At 39.4% G+C, this 22007-nt stretch overlaps 1 protein-coding gene across 3 annotated transcripts in view; it reads right to left on the reverse strand.

The window, feature by feature from the left end:
- Nucleotides 1–12330: 12330 nt before the first annotated feature.
- The window catches only part of SH3GLB1 (SH3 domain containing GRB2 like, endophilin B1), a 38254-nt gene continuing 28577 nt past the window's right edge, over nt 12331–22007 (reverse strand). For all 3 annotated transcript variants that reach the window (XM_032303498.1, XM_032303499.1, XM_032303500.1), the window contains 2 exons: nt 17422–17647; nt 12331–17034 (listed from right to left, as the gene is read on the reverse strand). In XM_032303498.1, coding sequence (XP_032159389.1) covers nt 16927–17034; nt 17422–17647 — 334 coding nt within the window. In that variant the 3' untranslated portion in view covers nt 12331–16926. The remainder of the gene's footprint in view (nt 17035–17421; nt 17648–22007) is intronic.

Below are 22007 nucleotides of genomic sequence, written 5' to 3' on the forward strand. Positions count from 1 at the left end.
TGCATTATTGCATTTGAATGGCCACACTGTTGGTGGATATATGTTCTCCAATCTAGGAAAATATGGATATGACCAGTGACTCCTCTAACTTTTGGGTGGTAAGCAGACTACTGTGCCATGTGCTCAGCAAACCCTAACGTGTTTTGCACGTGTATTGCAAAGCAATACACAAAGCTGATATAACCCATTTAAGAATTCGCATACTAGTTGTTTTGCTATATTATAGTGAAGCAGATACAGTAAGGTACTTATAAAATGACCATCTTCTGTTAAAACCAAAGCCAGAGAATAAAATGAAAAACAGCCTTGAAAATTCCCCGAGAAGACAAAACTAGCTCAGTTCTATAAGCAAAGCTTAATTTAGTTTACTTGCAAGACAAACTTGACCTGGGTTCTTTCTTGGTTATGCCTCTGAAAATCATAAACAAAACTTAAATTGTGTCCAAGCTTAGTAAGAGAGGAGACCACTGGCCAATTCCCTATCATTTAAGAAAATTCTGATAGTATAACTGGTCACTGTTAAGAAAGAAGTCCCTTCATTCTCACTGTACATGCTGCTTTATAATCATCTGTGTCCCAGCCTCATCCCACGTTTTGGTTTGTATGCTCCTGGTTTGCAAACTGCCTTTTTGTTGTGTGGGCACGATAAACTTTTGCTCGTTACTTACTTCAGTGATTTGTTGGTTTTACCCCTGATATTTCTGAACTTTTGACATTTTCCACGATTTCCATATTGACCAATCATATTTTTAGTTGTTCCCTTTGCTAGCTGCTTAGTGTCTTTCTCTTCGGGATCCCTGTTGACAGTTTCCCATAATCTATTCAGTCATGTCTCCTCCTCCTCCTCCTCTCCCCTCCCAGGAGGCATTCCTCTCCCCCGAGCTCCTTAGAACTCCTGAGTCTCAGCAGCCCTCCCAGGCCAGCTGTCTGGGAGCTGGAGGGCTAGGGTTTGCAGAAACGGGGCTAGAAATGGGCCACAACTGGCATCATGCTGGGAGTGAGGAGCAAAGTAGAAATGGGCTGAGAAGGAAGACTTGGAGCACTGGCTCCAGTGCCTGACAGTCTGGGGAGGAAAGGAATGAGAGGGGTGAGGGTCAGAGAGGGAGAGAGAGGAAGGAGACACAGCTTAGGGAACGTATGGTCTCTGTCAGGATGTTGAAATCCGCGGAGCAAGGACACGCTTACCTTCTCTGTCGAAGCTTCGGTTCTCTCATCTGCCCCGTGAGGGCAACAATCTCTATCTCACAGTGTTGTTTCGGGAGTGAAATTAGAGGATGTGTGTAAAGCACACCATACCGGCGTCTTATAAATGCCCATGAATGATACCTATTTTTTTGTTTGTTTGTTTCTTTATTTTTAAATGGTGCTCTTGTCCTGCCAAATAGGGCATCTAACCCCTCAGTGGAAACTAAGACTCTGGCTAGAAAGGATAATAAGGATGATATTGACTTGCTACCACACACCCTATCTTGACAGATTTGTCACTATGCACGTACATGCAGGGGTGGGGGGCAGAGGGCAAGAGAGGATCTCAAGCAGGCTCCACACCCAGTGCAGAGCCCCACATGGGGCTTGTTCTCAAGACCCTGAGATCATAACCTGAGCCCAAATCAGGAATCAGATGCTTAACCAACTGAGCTCCGACCCAGGCACCACCTGGAATAAACTCATAACCTGTGGACTCTTTCCTCTGTTCCTGGCAAGATAATACTCTGAGCGTTTTCACTTCCTCATCAAATTACTCATTAGTAATGGCCTATTTAATTGGTAGAATCAGTAAAATGGTATTACATTTCAGCTTAGTTTAATTGCTTGGAATAATATTTTGGGGGCTGTCATTACTCCTTTTTACTGTTTCTACAGGTCTTTAAAGTGAAAGACAGGGGTGCCTGGGTGGCTCAGTGGGTTAAATCCTCTGCCTTCGGCTCAGGTCATAATCCCAGGGTCCTGGGATCGAGCTCCACATCAGGCTCTCTGCTCAGCAGGGAGCCTGCTCCCCCTGCACCCCCCTACCTGCCTCTCTGCCTACTTGTGATCTCTGTCTGTCAAATAAATAAATAAAATCTTAAAAAAAAAATAAGTGAAAGACAGAAAAAAGGTTTAGTCCTTTTGGTTTATTTAAATAAGTGGTTCTTAAACATGTGCATCAGAAACACCTGGAGAGCTTGTTGAAACAAACACAAGAAGGCTAGATTTCACCCCCCATAGATTCCAAGGACTGCACTTTGAGAACCCCTGATTTAAGCCAAGGCTGATTTCTTTGCACTTTCAGGTGTGGTGTTTAATGAACGATCCCCACTTGGCTCGATGAACTTTGTAGATATTTCTTGAGTTGTTTAAGCAGTAATTTATAGCTACTTCATGTCAAGAACATTTTTTTTTTTTTCTGGCCCAAGAAGTTACCAACCTAGGGGTAATGCAGGAAATAATAAGGTATTGACCATTTTTGAGACACATTTAAAGAACAGAACAAAACTGGTGTCTGTGTTACACACTGATTAAGAACATGGGCTTTCGGGTGGCAGACAAGGAATGAGGTCAGCTCTGCCACTATCTGACTCTGTGTCTCTCTGAACTTTGTTTCCTTGTATAAAATGGAGTCAAGAATATTTTCTTGCCAGATTTAAAGAAGTCAATGTGTATACATTGCTCAGTAAATATTAGCAATATTTTTCAAAGCAATGTAAAAACTCAATAGTGCCCAACAAAGACTGTTAGTACCACTGTTCATATTTGCTCATTAAAACCCTTTATAGGGGTGCCTGGGTGGCTTATTCATTAAGCATCTGCCTTCAGCTCAGGTCATGATCCCAGGGTCATGGGAAGGAGTCCTGTATTGGGCTCCCTGCTCAGCAGAGAGCCTGCTTCTCCCTCTGCCTCTGCTGCTCCCACTGCTTGTGCTTTCTCTCTGTCTGGATTTCTCTCTGTGTCAAATAAATAAATAAAATCTTAAAAAAGAAAAGAAAAGAACACTTTAATAAACCTGAGGACAAAGTGAGTTCTTTCCCTCTGAGGTGAAGGTTAGGCTCTGTCAATCCAAGTAGAGAAGGATTTCCAAAGGAATCTCTCACAAATTGTCATTTGATCTTTTCTAGAAAATTCACACTGAAGAGTTTTGTTCTCCAAAACTAAAGATAGGAGTTTCTGGATGGCTCAGTCATTGGGCGTCTACCTTTAGCTCAGGTCATGATTCCAGCGCAGTATCGTGGGATAGAGCCCCCAGTCAGGCTCCCTACTCAGCAAGGAGACTGCTTCCCCCTCTCCCAGTCCCTTGGCTTTTGTTCCCTCTCTCACTGTCTCTCTCTGTCAAATAAACAAAATCTTTTAAAAAATTTAAATATAAATAAACCATTCCTGTTGATTACCTACCAATAGAACAATTTATTTAAGTTAGTTTCTGTTTAAATTAATTAATAATTTGGAGTTTAGCATCAGTTACTACTAAAACATGAATAAGTTTGCGTCTTAGGACGCAAGAGCTAGAAGGATGACAGAGATCACCAGGCTCAATCCTTTCCTTTTACAGATAAGAAACCTGCCAGGTTAAATGAATAATTTGCCTGAAGTGTACATAACCACGAATTTAATTTTTACTGGACTTGCTATCTAAATGCTCTCAGAAGGAATGGCTTAGGATGAACTCTTCTAAAACCACAAGTGTTTTAGTCTCCTGCAATATGTGATTGGTTTATGTCCACACACTCTAAGTGGAAGGTAAATTAATTTAGTTTCTCAAGGCTGCATTATGAAACATGTATCTTGAGACATTCATCAGGATGTTACATGGAATAAAGTTAGCCATTTTATGATCGCATCATTGAAATTATTTCTTTTCCACAACATGCAATTGACAACATATGCTTTCAAAAATTTCAGGTCAAAATGATTATGGGTGTATTCTATGATACAGAACATTGGAGCTTCAGTGCCTCTGTTTTCTATTCATATAAGTACACGTGGGACTGTTTTCCAAGAAAAATCTTGACCCTTTCTCCAATTGATCCTTTTTTGCAGAGATAGACTGACTTTCTATACTTCCAGTTGGTTAATTTGGGGTAGCAAAAAATTCAACTCATTTTTCTTTCTTTCTTTTCTTTTTCTTTTTCTTTTTTTTAAAAAGATTTTATTTATTTGTTTGACAGAGAGAGACAGCGAGAGGGAGGGAACACAAATAGGGGGAGTGGGGGAGAAAGAAGCTGAAGGCAGGAGCCCGATGTGGGCTCGATCCCAGGACCCTGAGATTATGACCTGAGTTGAAGGCAGATGCTTAATGACTGAGCCACCCAGACGCCCCTCAAGTCATTTTTACACAATTGGTTAACGTATAGGGATATGTACTCCGTATTTCCATCCAAGAACTTAGCTTCAAACGTTTAGCAGCTGAACTCATATGAAAAACTTGGTAATGAAAAAATATATATGGAACTTGGCTTGAAGCGAGTGTAGTTCATTCATTATTTTAGAAATTCTGTTAGTGATAATAATAATCATGATAAAAAGAATAGAAATTGTTATTTACCATGTGCCAATTACTGAGTCAAGTCTTCTCATGCACTGTTTTTTTTTAAATCCTCATAATTAGTGGTTCTCCAACTCCAGCATGCACTAAATCACCTGAGGGCTTGTTAAAACACAAATTGTTTCTGATTCAGTTGGAGTCTGAGAACTTGCATTTCTAATACATTCCTAAGTGATGCAGATGCCCCTGGTCTGGGGACCATGTTTTGAGAACTGCTGCTTGCTACACATCTACGACATAGGTATTTCAAACTTTACAGCTGGAGAAACAGGAATTGAGGTTACCTAACCTGCTCTATTCACAGCTAATAATTGGCAGGGATGGGATATGAAAATTTATTTCTTTAATCCCAAAGTCTACATGTAGTCTTAATATCTGTGCTAGGTGGTTTTGCAAGAAGACATACTGTCTGGGAAGAATAGTAATAGTGACATTTTATAGCTTAGCAATAGGATAGAGAGAGGACTCTATTGCTCCCAATACTGAGGTTCAAATACAGGCACACTTTGGACATACTGGAGGTTTGGTTTCAGACCACTGTAATAAAGCGAGTATTGCAATAAAGCAAGTTAAATGATTTATTTTTAGTTTCCCAGTGCATGTAAAAGTTATGTTTCCAGTATACTGTAGCTTATTAAATGCACCATAGCTTATGTCTTAAAAATGTACTTACCTTAATTAATTACCTTTATTGCTAAAAAAAAAAGCAAACCGTCACTTGATCTTTCAATGTCATAACCTTGTTGCTGGTCTTGCCTTGTTGTTGACGGCTGCTGACTGATCCGGGTGGCAGTTGCTGAATGTTGGGGTGATTGGGTAATTTCTTAAAATTAGGTAACAATGAGTGTGCCATGTTGATTGACCCCTCTTTTCAAGAACAACTTTTCTGTGGCACGTGGTGCAGCTTGATAGCATTTTAACCCAGTAGAACTTGTTTCAAAATTGGAGTCAGTCCTCTTAAGTGCTGTTGCTGCTTAATCAACGAGTGTAACATTCAAAATCCTTTGCTGTCAACAATCTTCACAGCATCTACACCAGGAGTAGATTCCATCTTGGGAAACCACTGAGATGGTGCAATGCTCATCTCTATGAAGCAATTCCTCATCCATGAAAGGTTTTTTTTTTTTTTTTAAGATTTTACTTATTTTAGAGAGAACAAAAAACAGGCAGGGGGAGCAGCAGGCAGGGAGAGAACCAGACTCTCTACTGAGCAGGGAGCCCAATGTGGGGTTTGATCCCAGGACTCTAGGATCATGACCTCAGCTGAAGGCAGATGCTTAACCATCTGAGCCACCCGGCCACCCCCTCATTCATGAAAGTTTGATGAGAAGACTGTAGCCATCCAGTCACATGTTCAGGCTCCTCTGCTGCTTCTAGTCCTCTGGCTATTTCCACCACATCTGATCTTCTGGCCTCCGCTGGATTCCTGAGCCCTCCAAGTCATCCATGGAGGGCTGAGATCAACTTCTTCCAGACTCCTGTTCATGTTGATATTGTGACCTCTCCCCATGAATCACGAATGTTATTAGTGGTATCTAGAGTGGTGGATCTTTCCCAGAAGTTTTCCCTGATCCATCAGAGGAATCAGTATCTGTGCCAGGGATGGCCTTATAAAATATATTTCTTAAATGATAAGACTTGAAAGCTGAAATGACTCCATGGCCCATGGGTTACAGAACGGATGTTGTGTTAGCAAGCATAAAAACATTACTCTCATTCTATATCGGCATCAGAGCTCTTGAATGACCAGGTGCATTGTCAATGAGCAGAACTATCTTGAAAGGAATCTTCCCCCCCCTCCCCTTCTGAGCAGTAGTTCTCAACAGCGGGCGCAAAACATTCAATAGACTGTGTGGTAGACAGATGTACTGTCATCCAGGCTTTGTTGTTCCATTTCTAGAACACAAGCAGAGTAGATTTAGCATAATTCTGAAGGACCCTAGGATTTTCAGAATGATAAATGAGCCTTGGCTTCAACTTAAAGTCACCAGCTGCATTAGCCCCTAACAACAGAGTCAGCCAGTTCTTTGAACTCCAAACCCAGGCATTGATTTCTCCTCTCTAGCTAAGGACGTCCTAGACGACATCTTCTTCCAATAGAAGTCAGTTTCGTCTACATTGAAAATCTGTTGTTGAGTGTAGCCACCTTCATGAATTCTTGCAGCTGGATCTTCTGGAGAACTTGTAGCAGCTTCTACATCAGCATTTGCCCTTCACCTAGTGCTCTGTGTTATGGAGAAAGCTTTCCTTCAACTTCATGAACCAACCTCTGTGAGCTTCTAACTTTTCTTACCTTTCTTTCTTTTTATTTATTTGAGAGAGAGTGTGTGTGAGCGCAAGCAGAAGGAGGGGCAGAGAGAAAGGGAGAAGCAGACACCCATTGAGTATGGAGCCCCGGCATGGGGCTCGACGTAGGGCTCCACCCAGGACCCTGAACTGTGACCTGAGCCAAAGGCAGACGTTTAACCAGCTGAGCCACGCAGGTGCCCCAGCTTCCAACTTTTCTCCTGCAGCTTCCTCACTTCTCTCAGCCTTCACAGAATTGAAGAGGCTTAGGGTTTTTCTCTGGATTAGGTTTTGGCGTAAGTGGATGTTGTGGCTGGTTTGATCTTCCTTCTAGATCACTACAACTTTCTCCATATTAGCAAGAAGGCTGTTTTATTTTTTAACATTTATGTGTCCTCTGGAGGAGCACTTTTAATTTCCTTCAAGAACTTATCCTTTGCATTTACAACTTGGCTAGCTGCTTGGCACAAGAGGCCTAGATTTAAGCTACTTTGGGTTTCAACATGCCTTCCCCATTAAGCTTGATCATTTCTGGCTTTTGATTTAAAGTGAGACTCTGCCTTTCACTTGAACACTTAGAGGCCTCTGTAGGGTTATTAACCGGTCTAATTTCAGTACTGGTTGTGTCTCAAGGAAACAGGGAGGCCTGAGGAGAGGGAAAAAGACAGGAAAATGTCTTGTTGGTAGAGAAGTCAGAACAAACACAACCTTTACTAATTAAGTTCCCCATTTTATAATCGTGCACTTCGTGTGCCCCAAAACAGTTATAATAGTAACCTCAGAGGTCACTGATCACAACTTGATAGTTACCAAAGAGGGTGATGGTGGGACAAGCAAAATGGGTGAAGGGGAGTGGGAGGTACAGGCTTCTAGTTATGGAACGAGGAAGCCACGGGAATAAAAGGTACAGCCTTGGGAATGGAGTCAGTGTTACCAGAATAGTGTTGTCTGGGGACAGAGGGCAGCTACATTTTGGTGATCCCATTATAACGTATAAACTTGTCGCATCACTATGTTGTGCACCTGAAACTAATACAACATTGTGTGTCAACTACACTCAAATAAAAACATTTTATCAAAAGTAAAAAAAAAAAAAGGTCACTGATTTCAGATCACCATAACAAATATAATAACAATGAAAAAGTTTGAACTCTTGCAAGACTTAGTAGACTATGATGCGGAGACAAGATGGGAATAAATGCTGTTGGCACGGACAGACTTGTTCGATGTAGGATTTCCACAAAGCTGCAATTTGTAAAAAATGCAATACCTGTGAAGAACAATAAAACAAAGTACAACCCAAGAAGGTATGCCTGTAGACTGGGGAGCAGTCCCTCCCTGCCCCCCCAACCATCCAAATGCTATGGGGTGAAGAGGACCCTTGATTCCAGGCGGACACCGCAAAGTGTAGAGTAGTGGAATTTGTCTTCCTCCACCATCCTCGTCTGGGCTTGCTCCTGAAAGAATTGTGTGTATCAACGGAAATAATGCTTGAACTCAGGGAGGTTGCTTTGAGAGGTCCTCAGCTGAGCATAAGGAGGAAGAGATGGCTTATCAGGCCATTGTGCTCTGATTTCTACCTCTGTCTGAGGGAACAGGGGACCTGGCATGGGGACTGTAGATAGCACTGAAGAAGGGAGTGGATTAGGGGTTAACGAGAAGCACAAGTGTCTGGGTAAGATCCCTGCCACCATGTGTTGCCAAGGTAACGGGCCCCCATGAGCTGTAGAGGTGAGGGGAAAAGCTCTATCATGTAACAGCAAGACTTCGCGTCATGACGAACAACTTCATTGCCTCCAGTGAAATTAAATTAATTAAAACATCATTCCCTACTCGATTCTGTAGAATGTTACACCAGAAGCCAATGGTGACCTTCCAGCTTTACCAATTTATGGCCCGCTAGACCGCTGCCACCCTGGCTGCGGCCATAGTTTTCGAGGCAACTGGAATGGGGTGTGAGGTGCATAGAGTGCCCGAGCTACCCTGGAATGAGGCAGGAGGGGGGCGGTCCCTGAATCCCTTCTGCACTAGCAGCTAGAAAGAAGATCAGTCTGTGGACATTCAGTGTCCCTAGAGAGGGCTAGAAATATGTAGGGACAGGGAATCCTTGACAGGGGAGGGCTCAGAGTTGTTGCATTTCAAGGAGTTAAATGAATCACTTTGTGCTCATTAATAATTACTCCCAGGTTGATGAAAACTGCAATATAGCAGTCCCATAACATGTAATTCCTGAATCAGGGCAAGAGCTCTGGCCTCTTTATTTAACTCTGTTGTCTTTGGTGTCACGTCGTTGGCTTTCTGAGCACACTGTATTTCTATCGGTGAATGGTCGATTTGAAGTTTGATCTTGCTTCCTTCTTTTCCTTGGCTGCTAAAATCTGAGTCAGATTTGCCACTCAGGAATAGTGATTGAGCATAATCTATCATACTTTTTAAAAAATTTAATCATTTTTCTTTCCTTTTTTAAAAGATTATTTATTGTAGATAGCGAGAAAAAAAGAGAGTGCATGAGTAGGGTTGCAGAGGGAGAAGGAGAGACTCTCAAGCAGACTCTGTGCTGAGCAGGAGCCAGTCACAGAGCTTGATTCCCAGAACCCTGAGATCATGACCTGAGCTGAAATCAAGAGTCAGATGCTCGACTGACTGACTGAGCCACCCAGGTGCCCCTATTCAGTCATTTTTCTTTTGTCCGTTACTTTTTCTCTGTTATGTGGTATACATTCTCCTAACCATCTAATCTTTTTGAAAGAAGGAAGGAGGAGTATGCACAGAAATAGAAAGAAAGGTAGGATTAAAAAGAGGTAGAGGAGAAGAGACAGGAAGGAAAGTTAACCCATTTTACAGAGAACATTTACATGGAAAAGTTAATGACATAAATAGCTCAATCTTGACTTGAGATGACTAACCCTAAATTTAACTTCAAGTATAGATCTAACCAGCCATACCTCCATTCCCTAATAAATTATGGTTTTGCAAAATACAAATTAGTGATGAGCGTTGTTTAAGGTGAACTAGAGGGGCACCTGGGTGGTTCAGTCAGTTAAGTGTCTGCCTTCAGCTCCAGTCATGATCCTGGGGTCATAGGTAGGAGCCCTGCAACAGTCTCCCTGCTCAGCGGGGAGTCTGTTTCTCCCTCTGCCTTTGGCCTTACCCCTGCTTATGCTCTCTCCCTTTCTCAAATAAATAAAATAAAAAAAAAAAATAAAAATAAAATACCGGGGGCGCCTGGGTGGCTCAGTGGGTTAAGCCTCTGTCTTGGGCTCAGGTCATGATCTCAGGGTCCTGGGATAGAGCCACACATCGGACTCTTTGCTCAGCGGGAGCCTGCTTCCCCCTCTCTCTCTGCCTGCCTCTCTGCCTATTTGTGGTCTCTCTCTGTCAAATAAATAAATAAAATCTTTAAAAAAAATAACGCAAAATAAAGTGAATTAGGGTCAACCGGAAATAATAAAGATGATCAGTTCTGCAATTTATTCTCAAAGAAAAGTAGACATGCATTTTCTATGATATTGATGTGCAAAAGGAGCAATGCTTCCTAGGGCAAAGACACACATAATAGCGCTAAGTCTGAACCATTAGTACATCTTTTGTAGAAATTAGAATACTGGAAGCAGGTATGGGGATTGCTGAAACTCAGCTTCAGGTGTCTAGGTGTTAGGGGACACAGAATCCCTGTCCTTGAGCTCAGCCAGTTTTGCAAGTAATTGTAATTCAAAGCAATAAATGCCATAGTTGAGTCACACGTATACACGTGGGTAATTAATTCTGCCTGAAGGAGTCCAGAATATCTTTGTAGAGTAGGGAGCCTCTGGACTTGCTCTTAACAAATGAGGGTCTTCAGACAGGTTGAATGCAGGAAACCACACAGAAGGCAAGCAGCCATCAGGGTATGTGGTTGCTGGGGACTACTTACCACGGCTTGAGTTTCAGACATCACTACAACATGGGACTAGGCAGAAACATTTGCACTGTACCCTGGTGCATCAGGCTTCCAAAAAGTTGCTTGCAATAATAGCTCATTGTCTTTGGCCTCATAATTATTTAATATCTGCTTTGTTCTCACAAACAAACCTGGAGCCTCCCCTAGGCTTCCTTCTTTACATCCCTCTTCAGTTCTCTTACTACTCACTTTTTATTGGCTGAGTGGCTCCCAGTTATAATCAACAAGCCAGAGGCTAATTTAAACTTCCTGGGGGTTCGTCCAAATGTGACGAGTTGGTTTCTGGGGCTTTGCTATTACTAGTTGTTAACCCTGAGATACCTATCTTTTGGAAATACTGTTGAGCAACTTTCAGAGTTCAGATACATGTCTAGATAAAGTTCTTTCATTAGCGATCAATTCTGGTCTCTAGTTCTGGGGATGCTATTGGGACTTCGCTAATTGCCTTTACTTTTCTTGAGCTGAGCCTCTGTGCCAGCTTTTAACTAACCCACACTTGTCTCACAGACAAGTGTGGGTTAGTTTCAGGTAGAAGGAGAGGTTTGGCATGGTTGGCATGTCCAGCTCAGTACTTTAGAATAATATGATTACCACTTTGATAGATGGCCATAAAAGCACAGCAGTTGAAATCTGTTATACACCATGAAATCTGTTATACACTCCCTTGTCTGGGAGTTTTATCTGGTTAGATACTTGAATACCTGAGGGTGGAAAAATTAGGCAGCTTTTTTATGAACCAGATTTTGAAGGTATAGTAGGATATACCAGGCCAAATCCATTTATTATGACAGATTCCAGGAAGATTTGGTAATGGCAGTGATATTTACTCTATAGAGGTTAATAACTGCTCTAACACACTCGACCAGAAATCCTAATAAATTGTCTATTAAGTGCCAGCCACTTTGTCCATAACATGGTAATCCTTTCAGTCCTACAAAGGAGGTTTGTATTATTCTCATCCTAGAGTTGAGCGAACAGGCTCAAAGAGGTTAATGGACACAGAACCAGGAAACCAAGAGGGAGATCAGTGTTCTGCTCACCTTCCCAAGTTTCTACTTCCCCTATGATGGCTATACTCTCTAAAACCAGTAAGAACCATGTATCAGAGTTATCACAAGATTCCGGTCTACTTAAGATTGTTCTCCTACCATTTCAGCAAAAGTCAGAAAGATGATTGTGCTTCCAGGAGACTGAATTAAAGCAAGGAGCAAGCTGGTAAGACAAACATTCCCAAAGGATCACAAAACACCTAAGATAAGGTAGAACTGTAAATGTCATGCTGGAATAACTTAAGACTGATCTTGTTTTAATTTTGTAGGGTCTCTTTATCTTCCTCTTGCACTTTATTTTTAAACTGAAGGCCCTAAGAATGTTGGGTTGGAAGCCCTTCAAAAAAGAAACAGTATTTTTTTTTTTTTTAACATACTACTGAAAGAAGTGTAAACTGGTAAGTTTTCCAGGGGGCAAACTGGCAATAACAAAAGCTTTTTTAAAAAAAACTGGCATATCCTCTCCACTAGCAATTCCATTTCCAAGCATTCATCTTAAGGAAATATTAAGAACACACAAAAGATTTAGCAACATGTTCTTTAAAGCAGTTTATTAGTGAAAAACTGGAAACCTAAAAATCAACAATAGTTTAATAAAATGTGGCACATATGATGGCATACCATGCAGCCATTAAAAAAGATGTAGAAATATATTTGACACAGCAGGATAGTTGTGGTATTGTCAAGTGAAAAAAAGTTACAAAACAGTATGTACAACTTGATTCCATTTAAAAAAATGTATAAATGCACAGAAGACTCTGGAAGGCTATACACCTCAATCACAGTTCTCCCAGATGGTGGGATTATAGGTGATTTTTCTTTAAACTAAATTTTCATTTTTGTTTCCTTTTTACCAACACATCTACGACTTGTATTATTTAAAAAAAAAAAAAAAAAAAAGCCTTAACAATTCTTAAAAAGTCTCCTGTGAAGTAGAAATGAAAGAGCTTAGCAACCTGAGGCATAAGGATGTAAACGTTAATCTGAAACCTCATTCATGGTTTGCCAGGATGCTTTAATGTCAAATTGTCACTGTGTTAAGTGGAGACGTGCATGGTCGTAGTGCTTACCCCTTCTTCAGACTACAGGATCCATTCCCAAGAAACCCTCCACAGCAACCAAGTCCTGGCATTCCAAGAACTATTTCCCTTGCATACCCTAATCATACCCTTATTCCATCACGAGCACTCATAAGACAGCCCAGCAAGGTGCCTCTACACTTGAGAGAGCAGTGTTGGGTGATGGTGCGGAAGCCAGGGAAGATTTCTCCAGTGATGTCAGGTAGTACCTGAAGGTGGAAGGCAAGTTTTTGTTTTCTACTGAAGTGGTTCTCAAACTTGTAAAAACAGATTCAGTAGATCTTGGATAAGGCTTAGGAATTGCATTCCTCCCCTTTCATTTGACAAATATTTACTGAGTACATACAATGTGCTAAGTCTTGTACTAAGAGTTGGAAATTTAATTGTGATAAAAAAAAAATTATAACCTCTACCTCAGGGAGCCTGCATTCTAGACTGACAGATACATACTAATCAAATAAATTATAGAACTATATAATTATGACAGTGTTAGAATACAGTAAAGATCAGAAGACAGTTTTTGTCTTTAACTATTTTTACAATGTTACATGGAAGAACTAAGACTAGTTCTATAGCCTCAAGACAAAAAATTCAGTACAAATAAAGGTAGAAAGTACTTGGAAATATGAATTAGCATTTGAAACAAGTCCCTAGGTGATGTTGATGCTGCCTTTCCTGGGGTCTCAACACAGAGAACCACTGCCCTACTGAACAGACTTTCTAATTAGGATAATGTGGGAGAAAGGGCACAATTCCCTTCTCCCCTTTAGAGTCTCACCACAAGGTAGGGGCCACTTAGTCATCTGGAGGAGAGGCTGAGGCAAAGCTAGCTAGCTATTATAGCTCCTTATTCAGGCCTTAAGTGCTACATGCTAGAAAAGATATTTCAAAATGTCAAGCACTCGGGAGGTAGGGAAGAGATCTTTTGAGGAATCCAGTCAACGCATGGAGGTAAGCTGGGCCTCTCTGGGTAACCAAAGCTGTTGATTCCTGTCCTGCACTCTGTCATCTTTCCCACAGTATATCTCAGAAATGCCCTCGCACACCAGCTCCTCCATTCACATTCTGTTCCTTTGTTCTGGTGGAGAACGGCAGACTATGAGGATGCCTCTCAGCCACTGGCGACCCCAGCCTCAGGTCTCTTAGCTCTCCTGTTACTCAGAATGAGGCACATTCCCATTTCTGGGACCTAATGTCCTACAATATGAATTTTTCTGACTAGCACCATAAAAAACAATTTAACACCATGACCTCTGATGTTAGATTATTTTGACAACAAATGTAGAAACAACCCAATCATTTTTGTCTGTCTACAAAAGTGCCTATAGTTATTTCCAATTTTATTATTTCATTCATATGTACATCCTTCACATGTTACTAAACTTTTAGGTTAAGCTCAGGGGCACAGAGCTTATTTAAGTCATTTAAAATTGCACGTTACTAGCCTTCCCAAGCTTTTCTTCCATGCCTAAGAACCTTTATGGGCTTTTACCTGAGTAAAAATTAAATCCATGACTTCAGAAGTCAAAACCAAAATAAAAAAAACCCACAAAAAAACCGAGCTACCCTCCCTGCCCCCACAAACAAAACTCCTTTAAAGTAAAAAGCAACACAAACATAAGAACAAGTCCACGTATTATGGTGGATTTGTGGTAGACAAAGGCACAAGAAGCATTCGAATCTTAGTATTATTGAAGGCTACTGCACATAGGGTTATAATCAACATTCATTTGATGGAAAACAGAAGGTTCTGATAAAAAACTTATGCTGGCTGCAGTGAGGTTAAACCTAGATCTAGTTCTCCTTTTTAAGTGGGGTGGAGGACAGGGTCGATAAGTAGAATAGAGCATGGGTATAAAAGGTATCTCTGGTACACAGTCATAAATAAGGCCAGGAAGCCTATAGGGGTTAATGAAGGGAAACTGGTATTTACAGAATGTTTCTACTATGTGTTTAACTTTTCCCTAAAAATGACTTACCAAGCAAGTTAACATTTGCTACAGAATCCTCATAGTAACCTTAGGTGGCATTAATTATTATCCCTATTTTACTAATGAGGAAACAACAGTTGTTACAGTGTTGGGAGTCCAAGCTCAAAGAGAACAGGATGTGAGGAAGATTGGATTTGAACCTGTGGCCATTTCACTCCAGATCCCACACTTTCCCCTACGTTACTACTCTACTTCCCATAAGCCTAATTTATAGTTGCTGTTTGAGTTGACCTGGATTTTTTGTATGATCTTTTAAAACCTAAACCTGAACTCATGTCTCATGAAAGACAGTACTCCAGGCTGGCTCTGGAACTTCCTTTCTAGGAAAATAAGCAGCTCACTCACTCACCTGGAGCTATAGCTAATTAAACAGCTTGAACAGCTTTTAGGGTTGAGTATGGTGATTCACAGTGTGAATCAAAGTGTCTTTGTACAATTAAAAAATTGCAGAGGAATGTGTCTCAGCACAGAAATAAGAGGGTAACAACTACTTATTGAAGTTTGGACTGTGAACTAAATTATTATCAACATGTTTACAAAGCTCTTACTAGGAGCTCTTAAACACATTTAAAAATACCTTTTTTGTGTTAAAGGTTCATCATTTTTTAAAGTACCAAAAAATATTTCAATACATTAACATTCTCTGAGGAAATCAACTACACTTTTGCACTTGGTGTGTAAGCCAGACTGAAATACTACTTGTAATTGTCAGAATATGCTACATTCTCTTTCCTCCAGGCCCTGCACATCTTTTTCCCTCTGCCTGGAACACTTCCTCTCCAAACCATCTCCTACTCCCCAAATCTGATTTAGGTGACTCCCAAAGTTCCCAAACACAGTACCCTGTATTTCTTCTATCGTGACATGGATTCTGTTATATGGCAACTGTTTATTTTTCTGTATTCTCCATTGGTCTTTAAGGTATGCCGGGGAAGGACTGTGCAGCTCAGTAGATCAGTATAGTTCCTGGCCCTCAACAATGAATGAATGAAAATGAATGCAGAAGTCCTAACATGGAAACAATCTGATTAACAGCTATGGTCCAAATAGCAATTTTTTGACTGCAAGGGTGGCACCAATGATTTCATTAGTGTGTTTCATAACCAGAGATCCTGATCAAGATAACCTAAGTTCATTAATAAACATTCAAAATTAGTAGGCTTAGAGTAACCAAAAATGTATTGTTTGTATACAATTTTTCTATGATGGGTGTAGTTGCACTAATCTATATTTTGATAAGGACTGTTGTTCCATAAGAACAAATTCTCTTTACTGAAGTATGTTCTAAACATATCTGATTCTGATTATGCATTACATTGTTCCAACTGAACAATCTTAAAAAAACATTGTTTAGCGAATTGACCTTGATCCAGATGTTTTAGAACCTTAGCTGAAAATATACCAGAGTAATAATGTTTTTCAAGGACTAGTTTTTAACTTTAGAAGAAATCACTTAGTAGTGTTTAATAAAACCCCCAAAACCCCCTAACCACTGAGATACAGTATTGAAATAATTCAATTTCTGTTAGAAAACAAGGTAAACACGGTATAATTGCATTTCTGTTTATGGAAACATTCAGAAATAATCTATTTTCCACAAAAGAGGATTATATCCTAGAGCTCTTTTTAAAACAACAGCTTAAAACAAATTTTAGTGTTATTCTTTGGTTATTAATTATACCTAATAAATGAGTCACTGATATCAATTCACAATAAATTTATTTTACATAAAAGAAAAAGCTTGCCATTAATGAAAAATTCAGTAGAAAACAGTTCTGCTTTAAGTTGGAGCTCAAAAGTAGAAGCTGCTTATTAGTGAAACCTCAGTAGAAAGAGAATTTTGTAAGAAAACATTCTTGGCATGAAAGCACTAACATAAATTCTGTAATGAAATATGTACCATGCAATTTTATTGGCAGAAAGGCTGGCTTCTGGTGGCTGGTATTTTCTTTTCAGTCTCCTAAGAACATTAACATGGAAGATACTTAAACCTGCTTTATTTAGAGTTAATTGTATATAAATACTGGTTTCATGATGGGTAATCTTTCCATAGTCCACCTATTTAATTGAGCAGTTCTAAGTAGGTAATTGGCACCCTGCCCTTCTGATTTCCCCTTTCCCCCATTAGCCAGTCTGAATCCATTCCAACGACACTGAACACAGTGATCACCTACAAAATAAAATGTTTCCAGTTATTAACTATGTTACAAAATAAGCAAATAGAAGAGTAATCAGATTTGTAATCTGTTTATTCATTACTAAAGTTCTTTAAACATTTTCCTCAATTTTGGTAAAAGATAAAGGATTTTATTAGAGGTAGTTTTAGAAATCTTCTAGTTACTTAGCAGTTAATAGCTTTAAATATTTCTGTGATATTCTATTTTGTTAAAGAATAGCAAATTTTTTAAATAAAATGCTAATATAACCATCTTAAATCTATGAAAGTATTCACGATAAACTATTTCCAAAAAATTAATGAGGAATTTACACTTTACTATAATACTAGAAAATACGTCAATCTATGATACAGGTTTTCCTATACCCATATATTACTCACCTCATCTGCCAGAAGTGATAATTCACTACTGTTTGCAGCATCATAATCATACAGAACCCTGGCCTTCCTGCTGCCACTGCACTCCTTAAGGTCAATGAGGTTGGTAGGAGAGGCAATTACTAGGCCACTTGTTGAAGACAAGGCAGAAGAACCAATCACATTTGATGAAGCAGATGGCACGGGTGCCACAGAAGTTTGATTGTTGTTACAGTAACTGGATGGAAAACTGTTGAAAAGAAAATGTCCAATAGACCAGTTACTAGAGCTTCTGAATACCACCACTTGGTGGCAGTGTTTAGTTTCTACCAACTTCCACTGGATAAAGATTTACAGAAGTCAGTAATATTTTAATGACAAAGGTTGCTATCTAACTTACGCCTTTCGGGCCAGTTATACAATAGAAAATTCAGGTGTTTTCCAAATATAAGTCCTTCAAAGTTTTTTTTTTTTTCCAAAGCTCTCTTCACAATTATAAAGTTAAAAAAATGCCATTTTTTTCCTGAAAAAATTGTTTATCCTTAAAACACTTCCAAAAAACTTTCACTAGTATGTTTTATTAATCTTTTCCTGACTTTAAGAGTTGTTAAACACAATGAAAAACTACTTCTATATTAGATACTATCAAAAGAGTGAAATTTTTTCTCAAGTTAATTCTTTGAGAAATATTTCAACAGCCATACTTTTATAAAACCAATCCAATCACATTCTTCTACTTATTTAAATGACAAATATTAAGGAGCATTCACATGTCCAGAACCACTACCACAAGCTGAAGATACTAAGAAGAAAAAATATCATTCCTTAATGGGCATACAGACAGGTGACGACATGGGCATTCAAATATTATGCTATGACTAGTAATTATCATATTGAAGACTCAAATTGAGAATAGGGCAAATTTCACAAATTCATTGTCTTCTATTTTTTAGGGGGTAAAAATAAAAGTTTTATTAGAAATTAGTAAAATCTCTGTGATTGATGTGCTATAAATATATCTTAAAATTTAAAGATAATTAAAATTTCATTCAATGTTTCTCCAATACTAAATGGAAAACAGCATAAAATGGCTGGCCTATATTCATTCTCACCCAACCATTTCTAAGGTTGAAAATTCATACTTAAGTCTTAATAAGTATAAAAAGACCTCATCTGGTAAGGTGGGTGAAATTTATCTCTCCATAAAATCCAATTTCCTTCTCTTTATGACCACTGTGCCATCTGGAAATCACAGTCAGCCAGCAGCATAAAGAAAGTAGTTAAATTCTAGCAATTATCCCCTAACCTTTATAATCAGTCAATGAGTTGTTTCCTTTTGAACTGAGTAGAAAAAGAATCACGAAACATCTAGGCTTTTGTGATCATCTGTCCTCTTACTACAGATGAGCTGTCTACACTTCTATGGTTAATTTCTTCACCTCTGCACAAAAATCTCACTTTCTTTTTCCTCTCAAGGACATCACACTAGCAATCTTCCTTTTCTTTCCCATGCTATCTTATTTCTCCATGTACTGTATCATTCTCATCAGCTTACAAATATGCTAATTTCCATCTTAAAAAATAAGAATCTGCTAGACACACTTTCTCCTAGAGCTACTGCTTCATTTTTCTGTTCCTCTTTACACTAGAACGCCTCTGAAAGACTTATCTAAATTCAACATCACAGTCCCTCTCCTGTTCTTTTACATTACAGACAAGCTTTTGCCTCCACTGTTCCACTAGAACTACTCTTGTCGAGGACAGCAATGACTTTGTTGTTCTAAATCCAGCAGTCTATTAATACTCACTTCACCTGGCCTAACTAGTGATCAGAGTGGACCCCTTCCCTCCACTTTCCTCTATCTTCTTCCAGGTCACACTCTTGGTTTACATCTTACCTGTTACTCCATTCCACTGCTTCCTTAAGCTGTGTTGGGAGTGCTTCAAGGCTCAACCCTTAGCCCTCTTCTTTTCTCTACCTATACTTAGAGCTAGGCTTTCATTAGGTTTCAGATTTAAATACCCTTGATAAGCTGACCACTCTCTACTTTCTACCTCTAATTTATCCCCCAAACTCAAAAGCTGTATGTCCTACAACTGGGTATCTCCATATCTCCACTTAGATGTCTGATAGGCATTTCAAATTTCAGATGTCTAAAACTGGGCTTCTGGTATAAACCTGGGTTAATACACTACCCCAACTTGCTCCTCTTGTAGCATTCCCTATTTTAACGAACTACAGCTCCATTCTTTTCATTGTTTAGGCCAAGCACCTGCAGTAATCTGGACTCCTCTAAGCCCCATATAAATGAAGTCTTTCAGCAAATCCTGCTGGTTCTACCTTTAAAATACACCCAGGGTTTGACTGCTTCTACCACATCTACCACAATCACCCTGATCCAAGCCACCATCATCTCCTGACTGGATGGTAAATTCTAACAGGTCTGTTAGCTTCCACACATGCCCCCTAACATTTACCTTTAACAGAGGAGCAAGAACGATCCTATCAAAGGTCAGAGTAAAACTCTCCAAGGGCTCCTCATGTCTGAGTAAAGGCCAAAGCCCTCTCTCTCCCAGCTTCCTGTTTCCTCAATTCATCTCCAGCCAAGCCCTCCTTACTGCTGCCTGAACATCACAGCTATTTTCCTGCTGCAGGGCTTTTCTACTTACTATACACTCTCCTGGAGCACTTTCTCTCAGATGCCTGCCTGCTTTGCTTCCTCTTTCAAGTCTGTCTTCCCTAACTAGTGTAAGCCTCTACTCCTAATCAAGAAGTATTTCCCTGCTTATTTTTCTCCACAGTATTTATCACCTTCTAATACACTATGCAAATCACAAACCTATTGATTTTCTACTTCCCTCTGCCCCCAAACAGAATGCAGGTTCAGTGAAGAGAGAGATTTAGTCTGTTTTGTTTACATTGTATCCTTCCTGACTGGAATAGTGCATTTTTAAAAAATTAAAACAAATATTTCTCTGACAAATTAACAGGGTTCTAATGATAAGAAATCCTAATTTCTAATTCAGATTTTACTCTAAAGTTAGGAACACCTTTCCTAGCATCTCTTCCTCAGTGAACTGAGGAACTCAGCTGTGACTAAATATTTATATTTCTGAAGATTAAAAAAAAAATAAGCTCTCATTCCCCACATATGTGGGGTTTTGAAAGTCTCTAACCATGGAATTTTACTTTCAAATTTACTAGTATAATTAGCCTTCGTTTACCACTGAGGTCTACCTATGTCAATTTTGAGGAATTAATGGTAAAAACAAAAACAAAAAAGCCCAACCAAACAACAAAACCCTGAAAGACCATTTTTACTTTCTAAGAACTTTTACTGATATATTTTAAAAACTACAGACTTTTTGCCACTGTAGCTTGATATATTAAAACCTTCTGATTATTTAAAAATAAAATACATTTACAAATTTTGTGACTTGTTTCCTCATCTGTAAAATGCAGATACCAATACCTACCCTTACTGGTGTGAGGACTATCACATTACATATGAGGTGTCCAGAGGAGTGCCTGAGGACAATTGGAGCCCTTCTGAAGTGACTGCCAGTTACGACTACTACTACTACCAACACTACTATAACCATTAACATGACAACCCGGCTCTACTCTGCAGAAATAGCTTCTGAATTAGAGTGTAACTGGATGATTTGGCCAATACTGCATTTGAGTATTTCTATATACTCTCTTAAAAAGCCTAACTTGCAACATTGAAGACTTAAAAAGTCCCCCCACACTCTATCATTGGTCCTTACCAGTAATCTAATTCTTTGCGGGTAGCGAGATAAGCCAGACTTCTTCCCTAGAACAATAGTACCCATTTCAGTCTGTAATGTTTGAGCTTATCCAGAAGTGCAATACTAGCATTTTGTTTGAATGGCAGAGTTCCAAGCATTTGTGTGGCTTTAAATGGAGTACAGGTACGAATGGTAACAACAGCAATCCCTTTGCTGCACTCCCAGAGTAACAGGAAAGTGAAAAGGAAGTACTAAGCCTTCCTGAGCTTAAAATAGTTGTAATGAAGTGGAGATAAAGTAGTATTCTGCTTTCAGATACTAAATACCATTAACAAACTTCAAATATACAGAAGTATGAATCTTCTATGAATCTTATTGGAATAACCAGTGGTATCTGGCTACAATTAATCTTTAGGTCTAAAATTGGTTTTGTGGATGTGCCTAATTTTGTTCTAGGTCTAGTTTTAAAGGATTAATATGCAGAAAGGAACACCAAAGTGATTTTTAAAAGAACTTATTCCTTGAAAATAATTTCTCTTTATATTTCTCCTTAAATATTATATCACTCCCTTGCCTTAATGGCTCCTCACTATATAAGTCTCAAACTCCTTATCACTACTTACTTTACAAGGCATTGGTGATATGACCCTGCTTCACTCTTGTAGCCTTATCAACCATTCCATTCTTAACTCAAACACTATGTATGCTCCAACCAGAACAAACTACTGTCAGTTCCCTCAACTTGCCACTATCTCTTTTCCCTGGCCATTCCATATATGTTGTTCTTCCTTTGTCTGGAAAATGTGTCCCGGCTACTTTTATCTACATTATTCCCACTAGAATAATTTCATCTGTGA

Source organism: Mustela erminea, chromosome 10, assembly GCF_009829155.1.
Source record: "Mustela erminea isolate mMusErm1 chromosome 10, mMusErm1.Pri, whole genome shotgun sequence".
NCBI lineage: Eukaryota > Metazoa > Chordata > Mammalia > Carnivora > Mustelidae > Mustela > Mustela erminea.